The 21,181-nt window shown below is 47.3% G+C and overlaps 1 protein-coding gene across 1 annotated transcript; it reads left to right on the plus strand.

The window, feature by feature from the left end:
- Window positions 1–4,765: 4,765 nt before the first annotated feature.
- On the plus strand, window positions 4,766–18,186 carry ERRFI1 (ERBB receptor feedback inhibitor 1). The gene is given in 4 exon segments (XM_029228710.1): window positions 4,766–14,442; window positions 14,444–14,466; window positions 14,576–14,649; window positions 15,511–18,186. Coding segments are annotated over 4 exon segments (1,380 nt in total). The 5' UTR covers window positions 4,766–14,343; the 3' UTR covers window positions 16,695–18,186.
- The last annotated feature ends 2,995 nt before the right edge of the window (window positions 18,187–21,181 follow it).

Below are 21,181 nucleotides of genomic sequence, written 5' to 3' on the forward strand. Positions count from 1 at the left end.
AAAGATTGTCTCGTAAACATCTATATATTAAATTAGTGTATCTATAGGACACTAAAAAATTTCTAAAGGTTATACGTTCTAGAAATGGGATAAAACTAGAAATATATTAACAGCCAGTAGCATCAAATGTTGGTTAAGGGAGCATTAAGTAAATGCTCAGTGGCTCAGTTAAAAACAAACTATACAAATAGCCCTCCAGAACTCATACTAAGCAAAATCAGGTGAGCCCTGGCCCTAACACTTAAACTAGTAGATGGATAAGTTAAAACCAGCCTCTTCAGTCTTTTCCCGGGCTGAGCATACTCCATGTATGTTTTTCTTTCTTTTCTGTTTTCTGTAGTTTATTTTTTTTAGGGGAAAAGCTAAGAAGGGGGAGTAATATCCCTAATTAATATCCCTGGGGAAAATGGAAGTTGTAAAGAAATCTTTTTCTGTGCAACTTTTCAAATGGCTGCTAAATTTGAAAGCTCCATGGAGACTTTGATTTGATGAGGCAATTCCCATGGGTGAATCTCGGCTCATATCAGTGGGAGAGTTTAAAGTAATCCACAAAGTTTATTGGAAATACTGTGTAAATGTGTGTGTGTGTGTGTGTGTGTGTGTGTACGCCCAGATGTCTCCAAAACATAAAGTGACAACTAAACAAATGATCTTGGTGAAATGCAATTCTTCCATTCTCATGTATTTTTTTATTGCACACATCTATAAATTGGTTTTTTTAAAAGTGCATAACTACATATACTGTGAATAGAAAAGGCTCTAGGACTAAGAGAGTAATGCAGAAAGTGTCTCACTTTAAAATATGTCTCTATAAACAGAGCCCAAACACAAAAACATCTATAATCAAGATGAATAAACACCAAGTTGCGATCCTCTTCTACAGTATTCGCATAATATCCAAATAGAACTTTGGAAGTGTCATAAGGCCCTGTCCAGCACATGTGTGCTTACACATGACTTGCAGGGATACTGGGGGAGGACAGAAAGAAACAATGTCCTTAGGGAAGCAGAGACTGTGATCCTAAGGTTTCTGAGCCAGAACCTCCCCCTGTTCTCACTCCACGTACAGCCTCTTCTTACTCTGAAAGAAGGGCAAGTGCAAAGTGACAATCCGGGTCAATGTGAAGTAAGTCTAACATTTTAAATGTTACATTTAGGGTTTTTTAATATTAAATAACAATCAGCCAATATAAATTCCTTGGGAGGTGGCCTCAAAATTAGATGAATTGGGGAGATGTAAAAAAAAAACATTGTCTGACTTTAACTTTCTTCCTTACTGGAGATAATTTAAAACATGCTAGATTCAGTACAAAGAGGGTATTTTTTCCCTAAACCTCTAGACTAGTGTTCTAACCTGTTAAAAGTCATGCAATGATCATTTGATAAACACAAAATGCTCATCTGAAGTTGCTTAGCATTTTCCTTTTAAACTGTTCCGCAACTACTCCACAATATTATTGACATGTCAGTGTTATTACAAACTATCATTAATAGAGTCTTAGATAAAAGATATGTGGGGTATAAGTGTTCCCATGTAATTCATCCACAGCTGAGAAAGCCACATTGTATGAGTATTATTGTAAGCAAAATTCAGTAAGCCATCAGCTCTAACTGGTTTTTCCCCCAAAATGAATACATCAAGATGTTTATTTTCCAGGGCGGGGGGGTGGGGGGGCGGAAATTTAGGAGTTTGGGATTAAAATATACACACTAGTGTATATAAAATAGATAACCAACAAGGACCTACTGTATAGCACAGGGAACTACACTCAATATCTTGTAACAAGCCATAATGGAAGAGAACGGAAAAAGAATATATATATTCATATAGATATGTATAACTGAATCACTTAGCTGCCCACCTGAAATTGATACATCATAAATCAACTATATTTCAATAAAATTTTTTAAGATGTTTACTTTGCAAGTTTTAAATAGATCAGAAGAAAAAATCAGATTCATCAAGAATGACTCACGTGATTTTGTGATTTTTTTTTTGATAATTTACCGAAACATTAGCCCATCATACAGCTCTCAACCCTATACTGAGTATCCTGTTGATCTTCTTTCTCTAAAGAAGGGGTGTGTTTGATGGTTGCTCCGGTGATTATCACTGTTTAATGAATAGGAGAATGTAAAACATGCCAATAAGGCCAAAGCACAAATTACAGCTGTATTGTGGTTACTTGAAATCGTGCAACCAGGGTGCCTTTTGGATGAAACTTGAGCTTGGCTAGGTCCCCATTCAGTAAATGCTGGACTGTGAGGTCTGAAAAGATGTTCTCTGGCAAGTTCTCAGGCTGATCCTTTTTTTTTATACTGATAGTGTATGGGTAAGCCGTAAACATAAATGAAGCCAAAATGGGGAAAAAAAAAATCTGGATAGATTGTCTGTGAATAAAAAACCTAGTTAATTTGGTAAGAAAATTAGCGATTAGTTGTGACTAATTTTCATCATCCTAAAATACTACTACATGAATGGCAGTAAGTAAGAAAAGTTAACAGAAAGATGGAATAACTGAATTCTTAAGTAGCAGAGCAATGAAAATGACCCAAGAAGCCCTGTAGTCCAGAAGGAGCCCATCAGAATGAGGGATAGAGCTCTCTCTGCTAAATGTTTGTTTATCTTGCAAATAAAAGAGAGTTTTGTTTTGTTTTGTTTTTAGTTTGGGTTCCTAAGGCCTTGAATTCAAAATTAAGCCTTTGAATTAAATTTAAAAGAATGTAAGTAAATAATAGGGGAGAAAAGGCAAATCACTTCATGGAGTGTAAAGTTAATAGTTAACCTGATAATGAGGTCGGAATCTCATTCCATATGTTAAACTACCCCAATTAGGTAGTGCTAAATGTCTAACTATTGGGCATTACTGCTGAAATGCAAGAAGGGCCTCTGAGGAGACCAAAGAGGTCAGCAAGAGGTCTCTGGCCTCTGCTCAATAGAGTACCATTCAGGGGATTTCTTCTAGTTAAAACTGGAGGGTTTCTGTCTGTTTGCTTTTTTTCTTACTTTAGTTACTCTTGGTTTGTTATCATTTGTATTATTTATTTTACGGTTAAACTATAAGCCTAAGTTGCATCACCGGCGCCTCGAGAAACCTCCTCCTGCCGGCTTGCTGGTGTTTTGTCCTTGGGCATCAGTGGCTGCCCTGATGCCAAGAGATGTTGAGGTCTGCCTGGGTCTGTTAAGAAAACACGAGGTTGGGAAGTCAAGCGGACGCCGTGTTGGGGTGAGGGGGGGCTTCTGGAAGCCCGTGGGCGGCCTTATCCAGGTCAACTGCCACCAGGGCCTGGCCTCCATTGGCAAACCTGTGGTCAAAGGTGAGGTTGCCGGGCACTCTGCCAGGAAAGGCCCTCACCAATGTGACCTCGCTGCCCCTCGCTGTCTCACACGGTCCCACTCCGCCCTACGCTGTCCCTCAAGGTTCCGATGCCCCACTCTGTCCTTCCTTGTCTTCAGCTGTCCTTGATGTCCCACACTGTCCCACCCTGTCCCGCGCTGTCCCTCCCACGCCGCAGCCCGCGGGCCTCGTGGTGAGCGCGTGGCTGCAAACTGCAGACGCCCCCCCCCCCCCCTCAGGCCGGCCCAGCAGAAGCTCCGCTTGCCTCCCCCCGGTGCCCTCAGCCCACCCACGCGGCGGCGGCCTGTGGACAGGGGAAGACAAAACCCTCCCTGGGGCTGGAAACGGTGGAAACCCCGCGCGAGGCGCGGTGCCGCCTTTGGGTCGGGCAGGAACCGCGGCCGAGGCCGGGCGGCCCGCACACTTCAGAGGAAGATTCCCGGGAGGGGGTTCTCGGAGCTGGGCAGCGGCCACCCGGATCCGGCAGAGGGGAGGCGCCCAGACCGCGGCGGTCCAGAAACACGGCCCTCGGGAGACAAAGTCTGCGTCCCAGCGGGGCCGCGCGACACTGGCGGACCCCACGCGAGCGCCTCCGCCGCGATATCGCCCCTTTAAGCGGCTCGCGCCCGGAATTGGCTGCGCGGGGGAGGTGGGGCGGCGAGCGGCGACGTCACGGCCCCGCCCACTCGCTATATAGTGAGGCGGCGACGGCGGCCGAGTGCGAGTGGGAAACGCTAGTGGGAGCGGGTGGCCGGCGAGCGGCGAGGCGCCTGCGCGGTGTCCGGGCCCCTGAGCCCGCGGCGCTGAGACAGCCGGGACGGACATGCGCGGGAGGGCGCCGTGGGGCAGCCGCGGCTTCGCAGGGGTAAGGGGCCTGCGGGCGGGGGGGGGCCGGCGCCGCGTCCCTCAGGGCTCCGGGCGGCTCACTACGCGGGGCGGGTCCCCGGGGCGCGGAGAGGGTCGCCCGGCGCAGAGTCTCCAGGGACGGAGGGAGGGGCCGGCCCGGGGCGCCGGGGCGCCGGGGACGCAGCTCCGGGAGCGGCGAGCCGGGGTCCTGCGTCCGCGGGCTGGCGGCGGCCTCGGGGTCTTTCCTCCTCCCGCTGGGGGCTGCGCTAGTCTGGTCCGCACCGCGCGCCCGCAAGCTCTGTCCTGGGAGCTGCGGGGGGCCGGGATCGGCGCCGGTTCTGACCCGCGGTTCTTCTGCCTAGTTTCGGCGACGACGGTCATCCCCAGTCGGTGTTCTTAATTCATCCGAGCAGCCCCGCGCCCTCCCCCCCACTCCTCCCAGGAACGTGATTCTTTGCTGTGAAGGTCCTAAATGCTGCCTCAGATGGAAGGAACTGTAGAATTCTGTGTTCGAAACGACAACACTTATTGGCCAGTTCTTGTGTGTGTACGTGTGTGTTTATATGTATATCATAGTCTTATACAAATTAGATGACTCCTTTACCAGGATTGATACTGGATTGGTGCTTGCGAAGTCTATATTAAGATTTCGTCATTGCTCGAAAGAAACCAGTGTCTTACCTGATAAAAAAATATGCGTAGAGTGTTAGTCATAAACGTAAGTGCAATCAGAATAGAGACTGTAGCTTTAAAAGAGATGTGTTGGTGACTTTAGGTGCACCTGCAACACAGGTAGGGCAGGACTGGTTTCTAGGCAACTGTCGGGGGTGAAGAAAGGTGAGGTTAAATGCCTTTCCCCCCCCCCTTCTGGAGAACAAGTGTTCTACAAAGTTTCAGGCTTTTATAAATCTGTTAAGAATGCAACGGGGATACGTTTGTTCAGGAGACTGAAGCATCTAAATAAGTTCACCATATCTAGTTTTGCCTTCTTTTTTTAACTGCATTTCTTTCTTTTTCTTTTTTTTTAAATCCTTACTGGAATTATATAGTTGTAAGTGAAGTTTTCCTTAAACAAAGGCATTTTGGTACTCATTTCAGAAAATGACCAAATTTTGCTAAGACCAAAATAAAAGAAGTCGGTTCCTTGTTAACAGGCCGACTATGATTGGTTATCAGTATGTTATCAATCAAGCTTTTTTCCAGGTATTAGCAAATTTGAAGAGAAATACATATGGGTTTTAGCATGGAGTTCAGACACTGTTCATCATTGCCTTCACTTCATACAGAGGTTTCCTTTTCAGCTGTGTGTTCTTGTGGACACTCACTGGTAGGTGGGAGAGGTCTGGGAGTAATAATTTATAACCTAACAGATGTTAGACTGTAAACTCCTTAAGGGTAGGAACCCTGCCTTGCACAACTTCTGTCTTATGCAGCTTTGCACATAGTTGATGACTGATAAATAATTGCAGGAAAGCATATTTTACATTTTAAAGCTCAGCAGGATAGGACCAGTCGCTGATAAAGTTCGGGAAGCAAATCTGTTGTTGTTGTTTTTTAATGGCCGTTATGAAATGTCTGAATTATTCATATTTTGGGCAGATAGGGAAAACCACTGTCGTGATGCACTGGGTTTCCTACTTTCGGTTCACAGTCGATTCTAGTTGCTCTTTCTGTGAGATTTAATTATACTGTAGACTTGAGTTTTTGTGTGAAAATAACTGCTGCTCCTCAGAGGAGCCAGATAATATTTCCTTTCTGCTAATAGTAATGGTAGCTTTTAAAAGCAAGTCACCTGGGACTTCCCTGGTGGTCCAGTGGATAAGACTCCGCACTCCCAACGCAGGGGGCCCGGGTTCTATCCCTGGCCAGGGAACTAGATCCCGCGTGCATGCTGCAACTAAGAAGCCCGCATGTTGCAACTAAAGATCCCACGTGCCGCAGCTAAGAGCTGGCACAGCCAAAAAAAAATCAAGTCACCTAAATTACAGGTGCAATCTAACATGCTTGAAACTGACCTGAATGTATACATACCGTCAGGTTGCTTTCAAAAGGTGACCAGAGGAGGGGAAAGGTGGTGCCAGGGGTAATTCCAGGAATTGGAATGTCACAGACTCCCGCCACGGAGGGAGTCTGCTCTTAAGCTAAATGCATTTGAGTGGGTACCTCATCATCAGGATTTCTGTAGCATCCTTTGGTGCTGGTGTTTGGCCATGCGTTATAAAAGCTGATCGGGATAACTCACCAGGTAAACGAAATCCAGTTGTGGCATTCTGGCATTATTCGCACAGTATAAACATGCTTTGTAAAGATAGGTAAAACTGGTGAGTTTTGGGGTTCTGAACATACATTACTAGCTTAAATACAGAAGTTCGTTTTAAGGTAGGGGGAAGTTAATGTGGGATTCAGATTTCAGAAAAGGAAAAAGGATTCTGCGATTTGGAGTCCTCGTTGATACTTGAATCCAATTCTTTATACCATAAAATTGGGCAGTATTACCGAAAGGCCACTGAATATACTTTTTAAATGTGGGGCTCTGGCTACACGACGTAGCCTTTTTCAACTCCAAAGTGCCGTGATTCAACAAAAGATTACAGTTTAACAGAGGAAACAGTAGGAAGGTCAGGATGAGAAGACATTGTCCAAAAGCTCTTGTTAAAGACCCCCAGAATATGAAACTCGATGAGTCACAGATTGAGATTTGAAAATACTGTTCCTCTCTGCGCGGAATGCTCTTCTCCTGACTCTTCTCATGGCTGCCTTTTGTTTCATCGTTTAGATTCAAATTTGAAAAGTCACCTGAGAGAAGCCTTCCCTAGCCACCTGTGTGAACAGGTTCTTCTGCCTCCTTGCCCTCTCCTGTTCTCCGCTCATTCCCTTGGAAGTGACCACAATCTGAAATAGTGCGCTTACCTCTTACCTCTCTCCTCGCTAGACTGAACCTTAGTCAGCACCACCTAGCGTCGTATGTAGTCCAGAATAAGCATCCGATAACTATTTGTGAAAATAATGCAGCCCTGCCCTCTAAAAACCAGTGAGCCAAATGCACGAGCTGAGTTCAGTCTTCTCTGCGCAGCTGACCAGCGCTTGGGTCCTGTCCTTTGTGTCAGTTTCTGCGTCTGTAACCAGGAATGTCAGGAGGAGAAACGTGGCTGCCGCCTGAAATGAAGACACTCTAGAAAGGACAGGTGGTGAAAGTGTAGTGGGGAACATGCTAGATTACAGGGCAGAAGAGCCGCGATGGCCCTTTGCCAACAGGAGGATGCTTAACCTCACTTCATTTCGTCCTCTGCAAAATGGCGACTATAATCCCTGCCTCCTCTTACAGGGATGCCTTGGGGATCAAGTGAGATAACATGGTAGAAAGTGTTTTGTCATCTGTGGACCGCTTTCCAAATGCAAGATATTTTATCATTAAATTCTGGATTTTACAATAGAGCCTGATTATCACGCCCCACAGGGATCCATGCTGGGAGTGGATTAAAAGGAGGCCCCTTGGGTATATGTAGGGACTCCTTTTTACGGGTGGAGACAGACCCGCGTATGTCAAATACCATCTTGTAACGGGTTATATGATGGTGGGGCATCCACGTGTCACTGAAGGTTGATGGTTTCAAAGAACTGTTTGAAGTGGTCACAGAGTATCAGACTGATAACCCACCCTTTCCAGAGGACACATAGGACAGACCTGCAAGTAATAACTTGTACAGGAGAAGTTGAGGGAGTTGAAGTATAATAGGAACTCTCATAGGCTAAAGGTTGCCCAAGAAAAAACTATTACCAGGCAGCGAAGCCCCAGGACAGTCTGTCTGAGCCACCCTGAAACCTTGAGCATCGTAGTGGGTCAGATCTTCCCCCGGTTTAATTAAGAGCTTGGAGAGCCGTGTGGTGTGTGGGAAGAGCCTGGCTCAAGTCTGGGCCCCAAGTTCCTTAGCTCTGTGCTTCCGGTTCCTCGGCTGTAAATGAGGGTGGTAATAGGCACCCACCTCCCAGGGTTGTGGAGAGGATTAAATTAGTTAATACACGTAAAGCACTTGGAACAATGCCTGTCAGATAAGTGTCCAGCGAACTAGTTATTATCCTTTCTGGGTTTCTGTTCACTGTAACAATCTCGAATTACCCATTGGGTGACTTCAACGCTCATTAATTAAATTTGAAGTTTTAGACTCCCTTCCTATCATTAGACTATTGTGCTCATTGTCGTTAAAATTTGAATAGAAATCACGTATCTTTCACAATTAGAAATCGACCGTGTGTATGTCTAAAAGGAATAATGTTTTTCCATCCAGTGTGTCTTTGTGTTCAGCTGATGCTAGCGCTGTGTAGGAAAAGGACAAAGGACAAAAGAATCCATTCCTGCTGTGGGGCGTTTCTGCTCTGTCACCAAAGCCGTGTAGGAGACTGAGGGAATCCAGAGGCTGTCGGTGACCATGGTAGTGGAGGAATACGTTTTCTGTTGGCTTGCCATTTCTTAAAATACTTAGCTGGAGAATATTCTGAATTATTTCAGAGCTTAGGTCACCTAGCTTTGACCGCAACAGTGTGAAGACCAAACATTTTCCTGGTTGCTGTGGTTTTTCCCACCTACAAATGGGCCATCATGGGCCAGGTGCAGGGCTGCAGGAGGACAAAACGTCCATCCCCAGCACACTGGGCCACATGCACATCTTCACTGAAACCACTGAGTTTAGTTACGTGTTACTAACTTCAGATAACACACTTTTAAGTCATCTGGGCATTTAACGCAGCGGCTGTCGATGCTTCCACAGTAGCGGGGCACTCCCCTACCTTGCTGCCCCTCCTCCCTTCCCCCAGATCATGCCTATTAAAGTGAAATCCGAGAAAAACCCTGAATTAGGGCCTGTGATTTTTGAAGAATCTTCTGCTTGTAGTAAATCAGCTCAGGCCACTCAACACTATAGCGATCATAAACACTGAATGTGTTAGGTGAATGTCAAATAAGTTTTCTCCTTTTATTAACGGAAATTAAAATCCTGTAAAAGAGCTAAACTGAGCGTTCAGTGCAGATCGCTTGGCCACCAGTGCTTTAGACACTAATCACAGTAAAAATAGTGAGGTGTGGTTTTGTTTTCTTTGCTTTTTCATTTTCCCGAAGGTGATTATTTTAGGCATCTTCAAAATGAAAGATGAGTTGGTTTACTTGGGGAGGGTCTAAAATCATGGTATTTGTCATGGTCTTAAGTCAGTTTCTTTTCACAAATTTTGGCTGTGAATATAGTTACCTTGTATCTCCCTGGGTATGGAAATAGGTAGGTAGGTAATTGTTATATGCAGCTGAGAAGACCATTTATCACCCTGAATAAACAGAAATCAGGTTCTTAAACCAGACTGAAAGAAGGAAATTACATCACGCTTTTAAATAAGGAAGCACTGGGCAGAACTGGTTGAGTTGTGTGACAAAAATGTGCCCCTCCCCCTCTCATGGATTGCCTCTGAGATTTATTAATGAGATCTGTGGCCAGGTAAGCCTATCTAGGTTATTGTCTCAAGGTAGCCTGGTTTTTAAAGAATAGTCTCAAAGAGGCTATCCTCAAGCAAAAGGCATGTGGTTTCACCTATTTGATAAAGAATGTGCAATGTGCTTTCGGGTGTAACCCTTTTTTTTTTTTTTTTTAAAGGAAAATGACCTTAAATTTAGCAGCAAAAACACAGGAGGTGCGTTACCATCCAGAAGAGAGGAGAAGGTGAAGTTCAGTGTTTCTAGAAAGCATCCCCTGATTGCTTTAAGTAGACATTTAGTAACAGATGCCAGTTGGGAAAGTTACACTGTTAACCATTTAAGCTTCTAATTTTTTACCCAGTCTCAAACTGTCCACTTTGGATTTTGGAAATGAATTTAGTGAAAATTCCTTGCTGGCTACCTGTCCTAGACTTGTTCCGTTATAATTGGGCAATGTCAGCAAATGTTAAGTTTATCCCTTATAACACACCTGTGTTTTTCCCCTTCTTCACTGGTTTGTATTATAAATTACATAAATCTTTCATGTAATTACTTTTTTAAAAAATGAGATGAATATTTTCTCAAAATCCACTTACTAAGTATGTGTCAGAAATGAATGAGGTCAGGATCTGTTGGGGCGGTGGGAGTGCTGTCCTAGAAAGTTAGGCTGATAGAAGGGGACCAGGGGCACAGAATAACCCGAGCCCTGGACACCCTCCTCTGGCTTCTCCCAAGGGAGCAGGTTCATGGAGAGGGTGGCCCTGAAGCCTAAATTGATTCCTAACAGCGATTTGGGGAAAGGAGAAGCAAGAGCTTGAGAAAGGTAGATGGGGGCCTCGTTGTGAAGGCCTTCAATGCCAGACCGAGCAGCTTGCACTGAGCAGCCCTTGAAGACTTTGACGAGGTTGGAGCAGTGGGAGATGGAACAGCGATCTGGTGTGCAGGGTGGGTGGGGACTTTCAGACCCGAGGCAGATCTGGACGGAAGGAAGATAGGTTTGAGAAACAGCGTAGAAATAAGCTGTGGACCTTGGCGATTGAAGGTACATCTGCTGTAACTCAGGGTAAAAATGGTGCCTTTCGGAGCCGTGTGATCTGCTTAGACTGTGAACTGGTTTGGGAAGGGGGAGGGGATGTGCAGTGGGTGACAGGAGGCTTTTGGTTAGTAAAGTTGGAGATGCCAGGGGACCATCCGACTGGAAAGGTAATCACCAGACAATAGGAAATGCAAAGTGGAGGCTTGCGCCTGGGCTGGACTCGGTTTCGGGAAGCTGTCAGTGTAGAGTTGAAGCCCTAGAGGGGGACGAGAACTCCAGGCAGCGCCGGGTTGTAAGGAGAGAAAGTAAAGGGACAGCCTCAAGAAACAAATGGCTTTAGGGGTTTTGTTTTGTTTTCCTTGAATTAAAAAAAAAAAAAGTGATGTTAACAGGAAAAAGTAGTTCACACCTGGGATGGGTATTTAACAGCATTTTTGACACAAAGGCTAAAAATTAGTTCATGTATTTTAGAAAAGTTACTATGCCCAAGGTTATTGAGACCCTGGTCTATATACCAGGCTGAGTGGATTCACATTAGCCTTCGTATTGTTTGCATTTCATCACACAATGCCATCTTGGACTTATAGGTCCTGGTTTTCCCACGTAGGTATCTTTTTGCAGCCGTTTTCCTAATGAATTGTAAGGTAGAGCTAGTTTTACAGTTATAAGGGAACAAACTTCGAAACACGGCAGCATCAGTTAAATTTCACTTGAGCGCCGTGTTTCTTTTTGACTCGAGGTTGACCAAATTGATTGACTTTTTTTTTTTTTTACAGAGGAGTATACATATTGAATACTTCCAGAGTTTTGAAAGAGTCATAAAAGAATTCCAGGTGGTTGAGTTTACAACCTGAGGAACACACTTTAAAAGTTTGCTTCCAGACCCCCTGCAGGTTCCCTTTTTTGAGTCTACAGTTGGGAGTTATTTTCCAGAAGAAGAGAGCACACAGTGACACTGCTCTGGGAGCTCCCCGTGCGAGCCAGTGGGAAGTTTGGACAGTTTCATAACATGGCCCATTCACAATTCCCCATTGAAATGTAGAGGCAGGTCACCTTCGATGAATGCACAAAGACACTATTGTGGTCACAAGCGAGCTGCCTCAGTGAACACAATTCTTTTTATACTAAAAAAAAAAAAAAAAATTTTTTTTTTCTTAAGAAAGCTAACAAGGAGGTGATGGAAACAATGACCGAAAAATAACTTTTTCTAGAACGTGTACATAATGTTAAGGGACCACTGAAATGGAAGTCCAGAATTCCGAGGTCATTTCAGCAGAGGCGATGGTTACACAATCACCCTGTTGAAAGCGAAGATTTAGATGGCATTCGGAGGCCGACCCACAGTAATTACTGGTAGTTCTTGCTGGCCTGCAGACAGGTGAGGGCTGGGCCTTCGCCATCCCCTGCAGCACTTTCCTGTAATCTGGATGGGCGATCTTCAAACGTGTGCTTTCAAACCAGTCAGATACCATATTCTTCTTCCTATCTGGCCTTTCAGTTTTCTATCGCCACAGATACTGTCCCTGTCGTCCTGCCAGTGCTTGCAGATTGCTCAGAAACAGCCCCCTAGACCACCAGGCAGGGACAGAGAGGGTGTGTCTAGCAATTTTTTGCTAAAGATTTTATCTTAAATTTTTCTTAGAGCTTAACTGCATTCAGGGGAAGTAAAAACACATTTGCTTTGTTCCTGATCTTAAAAACCAACCCTCAGAAACAACAAAAAAAGACCTCCCAATAACTTAGATTTCTGAAATGATGGGTTCCCCCCCCCTTCTTAATCACCTATCTTTAGAGACCGATGAAAGAAAGATAACGCTTGACTATTAGAAATAATATTTTAAACCTGTTGAAATCTCTGCCTAGTATATGAAAACAGCTGACTTCGGGAGAGTAAAAAGCTGAGAAGGGCTGATCGGACCCCGTCCTCCTTTGTCACTGAAGCATTAACTGTCTGCATTCCTTTTTACGTGAAAAAAAATGAATCATAAACATTTGCAGAGTATTTTTTTAGACCCTTAGCTTTAAAAAAACAAAAAATAAACCCTATGCCTTACATATTGTATACATTCAGTTGATGCTGACAATACTAATAGATGACGTTGTACAAACGTTCACTTACTGAGCACCTGCTAACGTTCAGGTGGTGATAATTAATGATTGGGGCGCAGCCTCTTTCCTGAGCTCACAGTCTTGTAGGGGGTGACGGATTTGACCCTGAAACAAAACTCTGACCTGTGTGCCCCTCCCCCAGCACAGCACCCATCTCACTCGTCTTGTGTCACCCACAGTCCTCAGCACGGCACCCAGCTCTCGGTTTGTGCGAAAATACTTGCCAAGAGGATGAGAAAGCGTTAGAAAGTGTATGTACACGTCGCACAAGGGGTCAATGTGACACGGAGACTTGACAAGTGACGTGCTCACCTTATTCTAAGCAAACATGCGTATCTGAAGACAGGGCAGACGTGGATGCTAATAACGAATACACCGTGGTAATGAATACGGAAAATGGGGACTGGGGACTCCAGACACGTCTGACGAGGGGGCGGAGGGGTCTGAAGGTGAGGAACTTCTGGGTTAAGAAAACTGTAATCCATGCCTCGCAGCTAGGCAGGACAGACATAAATTACTAGGCACTTCACAGGGGAGAATGTGGAGAATGCAGTCTTCAGTTTGCCTTTAAAAGGGAGGATGCTATCCAGGTCTCTGCCGAAGCCAGTCACCGTGCAGAACTTGATTTCCACGGGAGAATGGAAATGAGTATCTTCATATGTAACGAGTTCTTTTTTCTCGCAAAAGTAGTAACTGGAGAATTTGTCTTCCCGGGGCCCACCCCGAAATACAGAATCCAAGTAAATGCTGGGCTTGTGGGGTTGGTTATCAGGGGCTGAGTGTAGACTCTCCTGCTTCATCAAAGCATTGGGTCTTAGAGAATATTAGTGTTGCAGATTGGAACCCAGTAATTTCTGAAATTACTTGTGTAGCTCGGGGGTCGGGGTGGGATGAGCTCCACTCTCAACACAACCACACACTGGAAGGTCCGTGTGTGTGCTCTGGCGGGTGAGGCCGCTGTGTTGTGCAGCTGTCAGCGCGCAGGACCTCTGCCTCGGCTGGCGACGGTCTGTTTCCCATTGGCTGAAAGCATCTCACATCCTGGATTAGTACATACCCCCGCCCCCCAGAAAAGACTTATAATGTCTACATTTACGTACCCTCGTGAAAAGTAAGAGCTAGGTAACATAAGAATGGAAGAACTGGGCTTCCCTGGTGGCGCAGTGGTTGAGAGTCCGCCTGCCGATGCAGGGGACGCGGGTTCGTGCCCCGGTCCGGGAAGATCCCGCATGCCGCGGAGCGGCTAGGCCCGTGAGCCATGGCCGCTGAGCCTGCGTGTCCGGAGCCTGTGCTCCGCAACGGGAGAGGCCACAACAGTGAGAGGCCCGCGTACCGCAAAAGAAAAAAAAAAAATGGAAGAACTGAGTGGAAGTCGGTCGTGGAACGTTTCTATTCCACAGCCCCCGAAATTCTCTCACCGTGGCGAGTTGCGCGTGTTTCGGGATTGTTCCCTTTACTCTCTCCTCTGTATCCCCTCTAGGAAATGAAAGCCACTGGCTGACCACACATCCCTCCCTGGGCTTCACGAGTTTTAAGACTTCCCAGAATAAGGCACAATGTCCATGGCCGGAGTCACTGCTCAGGAGATCAGGGTCCCGTTAAAAACCGGGTTTCTGCACGATGGCCAAGCCCTGGGGAGCCTGAAGGCCTGCTGGGGGGGGCCGCGGCGAGTTTGAGAAGTAAGTGCAGGACGTGGGGCCGCTGGAGCCTGAGTGTGTGACGTCCGAGTGAGGGCGGGGACGCGATTGCTGCCTGTTTGTCACCAAGGTGTCTGTCCTTTCCTTTCAGCGGCTTTTTGAACATCGACCCCATAACCATGGCCTACAGTCTGAACTCGACGGCGGAGCACCTAACATCCATAGGTATGTGTCCTGAAAGCCCAAGCGCCCCTGGCACTGGGGGAGGAGGGTGGTGGCAGCCCCTCGCGTGAGCTTGGCCTCCAGCGTTATTTTCTAAATGAGGGAACGACCTGAGCTGTTTCCGACAGGAGCCGGTCCCCTATTGGCGACAGATTCTGAAGCTAAGCGTGTTCTTAGCCGCCTTTGCACCTCAGCCTGAGTCACTGGGACTCCCCGTGGGGGTGTGAGCTTCTAAAGGCGTCCCAGCGATGAGACATAATAACTTTCAGGAACCCCAGACAGGATCTCTCTTCTTCCTGACGAGCCTCTAATGCCTGTTTGAAAGTGACAAAGCGGTATAAGTGTTGACAAAAACTTAGAAGAGTGTGTGTATGTTAGTCCTTCTAACGTGAACCTGGTGTTCCTTAGATTTTTGCCAAGGGCTGCTTGTCCCATCGCAGGCGAGTCTCTGGCTCGCGGTATCGCAAGGGGCCTGGTGAGGCTCTGTCCTATCTCAGGGCCGCCCTGAGTGTGCTGTGTGGTCCACCTCTCAAAGGGCCAGGTTGGTGCAGGCTGGCACTCGCGTAAGTTACATGCTGCTGGCCTTCTGTGGATTCTGCACACGTCACAGAACCTGTCTGGGGCGTGTGGGCATGCGCCGCGCACACGTCCAAGGCAGATAGAAGAGGTCATTTGTTCTTTGAACCAGATCAGGTGCGTTCCCCACCTCCGGACCCTAATTACGCCCGTGGTGCTTGCCTGGGTGTGCTCGGCGTTCCAGCGGCTGGGTGTTTGGCCAGGAGCGACCCAGCAGAAGGTGGCAGGAGCGCGGGCAGCTGAGGGCGAGCGTGGTCGATCTTGGGTAACCTCTCGGGTTCCTTCCAGGGCGCGCTTCCAGGTCTGCTCCGATGAACGGCAGCCACTTTCCGGAGCACGGCCCCTCCACCAAGTCTCGCCTGCCCCCTCTCATCATCCCCCCGAGTGAAGGCTGGGGGCAGCAGGAGGAGGGTCGGGTGGCGTGTGGATTGACGAAGCTGGCAGTGAACGGGGTCTGTGCCTCCACGCCCCCGCTCACCCCCATCAAGACGCCCCCGTCCCTCTTCCCTGGCGTGGCTCCCTGCGAGCGGGGCTCTAGGCCCCTGCCACCACTGCCCATCTCCGAGGACCTCTCCCTGGACGAGACGGACTGCGAGGTCGAGTTCCTGACCAGCTCAGACACGGACTTCCTTCTAGAAGACTGCACGATCTCCGAGTTCAGACCCGACGGCCCTGGCAGGCGCAGCTTCCGAGGGTGCGGACAGATCAACTATGCGTATTTCGATACCCCGGCCGTCTCGGCCGCGGATCTCAGCCAGGCGCACGACCAGGCTGCTGAGGGGACGAGTGCCAACCCCCCTCTGTCCCAGGCCCACCGGAGACTGAGGAGGTCTCACTCAGGCCCCGCAGGGTCCTTTAACAAGCCAGCCATCAGGATCTCCAGCTACGTGCACAGGGCTTCTCCCAACTCCGATGACGACAAGCCCGAGGTGCCCCCCCGGGTCCCCATCCCTCCCCGGCCGGCCAAGCCGGACTACAGAAGGTGGTCGGCCGAAGTCACTTCCAGCACCTACAGCGACGAGGACAGGCCCCCCAAAGTCCCGCCGAGAGAACCCTTGTCCCGGAGTAACTCCCGCACCCCGAGCCCCAAAAGTCTCCCGTCTTACCTCAACGGGGTCATGCCCCCCACGCAGAGCTTTGCCCCCGACCCCAAGTATGTGAGCAGCAAAGCCCTGCAGAGACAGCACAGCGAGGGGGCCGCCGGTAAGGTCCCCTGCATCCTGCCCATCATTGAAAACGGGAAGAAAGTGAGCTCAACGCATTATTACCTGCTCCCTGAGAGGCCGCCCTACCTGGACAAATACGAAAAGTTTTTTAGGGAAGCAGAAGAGACACACACGAGCACCCCCATCCAGCCCCTCCCTGCCGACGGTGGTGTCTTTTCGGCCCCAGAAAAGCTGGACTCGAAACCAAGAGTGGATCTGGCAGGCCACGTGAAGCGCAGACATTTCTCCTACGTGGTTTCCCCTTAGACCCTGGGTCCTGGCTCAGCAGAGGTGCCGCAGCAGCCAGCGGTTCTCCTGCAGTTCTCCAGCCTGATGGCGGTTCACAGGAAGACGGGGCAGGTCGCAGGGTCAGAGTCGAACTGTCTGTCTTAAAGAGAAGGGTTTAGAGGGTCGTGAGGTGCTGCCATGCTGAGCATCCCTGACCGTGTTAGTGGTGGAGAAAAGTCTGCTCAAGTCTGTGATTTAAAGATGTGATGTGGGAAGGAAGGATGGGGACATTTCTGTACGTACTCACGTTATGCACCCGTACCTACACTTGTGGTAAAATCGTAGATCCTAGTTGCAAGTTAACCAAGTAGTTGCTATCTTAGAGTAATATATATTTAGAATAATAAAAACTAAAGCTGGAGGATGGCTCCTGATAGACTGAAAATTGAGCACATGGAAGAGAATACAGAATACGGTATTGTTTAGATCAAAATCATTAAAAAAAAAAACAACACAACTATTTCTGCTTACTAAGTTTGAGGATTTCTGGCTCTGAGGCCTGTTCTGTTTTGTCTCATTCATCTTTGCAAGCAGTTTTTCCATGGAGGGCAGGGCATTCGTTCTTTCCGTGATTTAACCTGCCTCGTTCAAGTCATCCCAAGACCTAAATCCTTTAGGTCTTGCTTTCTGGTCTGTCGAGGGGAGGGATGGCCACATATTTGGTACCGTATTCTCACCTGTCCGTGTCTCACATCTTGAAAAATGGGAAGGTAACAGAATTAGTCAATCATTTTTCCTTACCATTCCTGCTGTATTCTACCCCCCACCCCCCCCCCACCCCGAAACACAGGGAGCTCGGGGGGAAAGCAAATTAAACTCTTCGCCAGTGTTGAGGATGTCAGTTGAAGCAATAATGAAACAGCAATGCGGTTGAGAGGATCTGTGTGGGGACGTGTGTCTTTTTGTTTTGTTTGTTTCTTGTTTTTTTGTCTTGGGTTTTTTCCCTCCCCTTTTTTAGACTGTATAAATAAACGAATACAACACAAGCTGGCCTTGTGTTGCTGGTTCCTCTTCAGTATTTCCTGGGGATTGTTTGCTTTTTAAGTAAAACACTTCTGACCAACAGCCCAGTATGTCTTAAGAGCAGAGGTCACCTCAGCACCTGCTTTGGAAACTCTCACAGTCGGCTGCTCCGCTCGGAGAGCTCACGTTCCCATTTTCACAAGCTTCGCTGTATTTATCTTGTGTAGAGCCGCACAAAGGAGATGGTGCTCAGTAACAGAAGTACCTTACTGCGATGTTCTTCATATTAAACAAGCTGTTTACAGTTTAAACTGCTGAGTGATGTTATTTGAGTTATTTAAAGCTTATATTTTAGTATGAACTAAATGAAGGTTAAAACATGCTTTAGAAAAATGCACTGATTTCTGCATTTATGTGTACAGTATTGGACAAAGGATTTTATTCATTTTTGTTGCATTATTTTGAATATTGTCTTTTCATTTTAATAAAGTTATAATACTTATTTATGACACCGTTAATAATGTTTCTTGCCTACACTCTTATAAAATTTTGTGTCTCGAGGGAGGGGGAGGGGAGGTGTAAAAAAAAAAATTTGTGTCTCGCGTAATAAGACAACATGACCATTTTTAAGCACAAGGGAAGATTTTTAAGCAGTCTAACATAGGCTTGAAATTTACCACCATTCCCTAAAATGACAAACGATTTAAGCAATGTACATTTAGGTAGTATACAGACAGTGAAAATGAGCTGTTTGTATTTATCTATAACAATTAAGAAGGTGCATCTGAATTGATGCTGGTTTGTTGCTGTGGAAACAGGTTCCTTCTGGGTAGGGGCGTCCCCATCAAAGGGGCTCTAACAGGAAGCAGCCAGCTCTGACATGGACCTGATGTGACGCACTTTGAGTTTGAGGACTAGGTCTGGGTTGCCCTGGGCCCTTGGGGAGGCTCTGCTTCTTGCTTGATGCAAGGCCACCAAAGGAAGCCCAGCCTGCCCTGGCTTCTCATTGAGTCGTAGGTTTGGGAGGCAGGAGGAGGCTGGGATGCCGTCGGGGAGGGTGCCTGTCCGGTGTCGCCTGGTCCTTTGCCTGTGCACCTCCCTTTCCTCTGCCCTGTCGCTGAAATCCAGCTGCCTGCCGTCCCCCGCCCCCGGCCCTCGACACTCCCCAGCTTCCTGGGTGACGGCAAAGCTCTCCATGACTTTAACTGCACCCCTGCCTGTGCTTGGTTCCTTCCAGAGTAAGGAGTGAGGACTCGGAAATGGAATATCTGGGCTGAAAGTCCAACTCCAGCTCTTTCTAATGACGTGTTGGGCAGATTCTTCGAAATCTCTGTACCTCAGTTTTCTCATTGGTAAAACTGGGGGAGAGGGTGACAACTACGATCGGGAATTATCTGTGACAACTGCGTATAAACCAGTAGCTGGTACACAGTGAGGGCCTCGTCTGTGGATTGATTTCATCCTCACCCCACAAGTTGGGCGTTATTTCTGGCAATTGACAGATGAAGAAATGGGTTTGAGGAGTTCCTTCAACAGACGTTTGTTGAATAACTACCAAGTGCTAGATCCTCGGAAAACACACCCAGGCCCTTATGGAATTTGAAGCAGTACCTAGTGACCATTTGTGATAAACGCTGGAAAGGAATGAACAGTGGTGGTAACAGAATGACAAAAGGGCCCCCACCTCTCTGAGGTGATGAGATCTGAAGGGAGGGAATCTGAGCCGAAGGAAGCAGAGTGAACTGGGAGGCCCAGGACGGGGACCGCAAGGCTGGAGGGAAGCTGGGCATTCGCCAGGGGCCGGAAGTTACCCAGCGAGAGCGACAACGGGGAAGGGTAGCGGATGCCACTCAAAGGTCTAAGCAGAGGATGGATGGGATGGGATGTGTTTCAAGAAGACCAAGGGCTGTTGCATGCAGAACGGATTGGAAAGGGGGAGGCTTCAGAACAGAGGCTGTCGGAACTGAGATCCGAGTGTCCGGCGGTGGAGACGGAGAAACACTGGCTTTGAAGATACTTGGAGGTAGAAATAGCAGGTGGTGATCTCAGGTGGGAGGCAGACCCAGGTGTGTGGCCCGGGCCACTGTGCCTGTCCCCCGGGGGCTCCTGATCACGGCACTGACACCGCACCATGTGCAGCTCGTAGTTTTTGCCTGTTTTTCCCACTCCACTGCCTTTTCTTTGTACTGTGGTCAAGACCATCTTTAATTTATTGCGTACTTGCTTCCCTCTCACCTTCATGTTGTTCCTTGATTTTGCGAGACTATTGTCTTTTCCTGTTTCTTCCTGGCCAGTGCCACTAGTGACCAGAACGCTATCCATAGCACCGCTTGCCAACTCAGTCCTTGGCCAGCACACAGAGCAGATGGAATTCTAAGCGCTCCCCTGGCCCAGGGCAGCCCTGGGCCTGCTCTCTTAGTGTTGATGAGACGGTTACGGGCGAGGAGACAGCCGGCTCTCAGCTGCCACTGAGTGCCCTGTCGAGTCCTCACTTAAAGACGGGCCTTACCTAGTTAACAAAGCTCTGGCCTAAAGTCAGGAAGTGCAGGCTCATCTCAACCTCCCACGTCCTCCGGGAAGGATTCCCTGAGCGTCCCTTCCCCATCAATGGGAGACCACAGCAGAGCAGGGCCCAGCCCTATGCAAACAGAAGGAATTTATTATGAGGGACCGTTTCATGGCAGAAAGCAGAAGCTAAGTTCAAGAGGACTCCTTTGTTAAGTCAACCCAAAATCTGGATAATATTAAATTCCAAGTCTCTCTAGGCTGCAATAATCAAGTATGCCTTGCCGATCTTACTAAATTCCACATTCTAATGGAAGTTTAATCTTGTTTACGCGTTGCTTATTTCTCTTTAGGTCTCAAGGGGTGTCTTAACTGTGTTATGAAAAGATCTTTTAAAAGGGTGTTTCTTCAATGCTAGGGGCCCTAGTCAAAACAACAGAGCCATAGATTTTTCTAGAGCAATTCATAGTCGGAGAAAAGAGAACTACATCCACCTACTGGTTTAAGAATCAAAATATATATGAAGCTATTCTCTATTTTAGTTCTTTTTTAAAAATTTTATTCATTTTATTTTTCGGCTGTACTGCATGGCTTGCGGGATCTTAGCTCCCCAACCAGGGATCGAAACCCGTGTCCCCTGCAGTGGAAACACGGAGTCTTAACCACTGGACCGCCAGGGAAGTCCCTCTATTTTAGTTCTTAATTTCATCACATAATTTATTATATTAGGGTATATGGAGACATTTTCTTAAAAATAAGCTCCTGGCATGGTTATTTCATACATAGCTTTGTTTTTGTTTTTGTTTTTGACTTTTCGTTTTGAGATTAATTATAGATTCAAAAGTTTCAAAAACAGTACAGAGAGGTCCCCTGTACCCATTACTCAGATTTCCCCAATGATAACATATAATCATAGTCCATAATCAAAGCCAGGAAATTGACATTGCCACAACACACACACACACACACACACACACACACACACACACACACACACA

This window comes from Monodon monoceros, unplaced genomic scaffold, assembly GCF_005190385.1.
Source record: "Monodon monoceros isolate NGI ecotype Baffin Bay Population unplaced genomic scaffold, NGI_Narwhal_1 Super_Scaffold_18, whole genome shotgun sequence".
NCBI lineage: Eukaryota > Metazoa > Chordata > Mammalia > Artiodactyla > Monodontidae > Monodon > Monodon monoceros.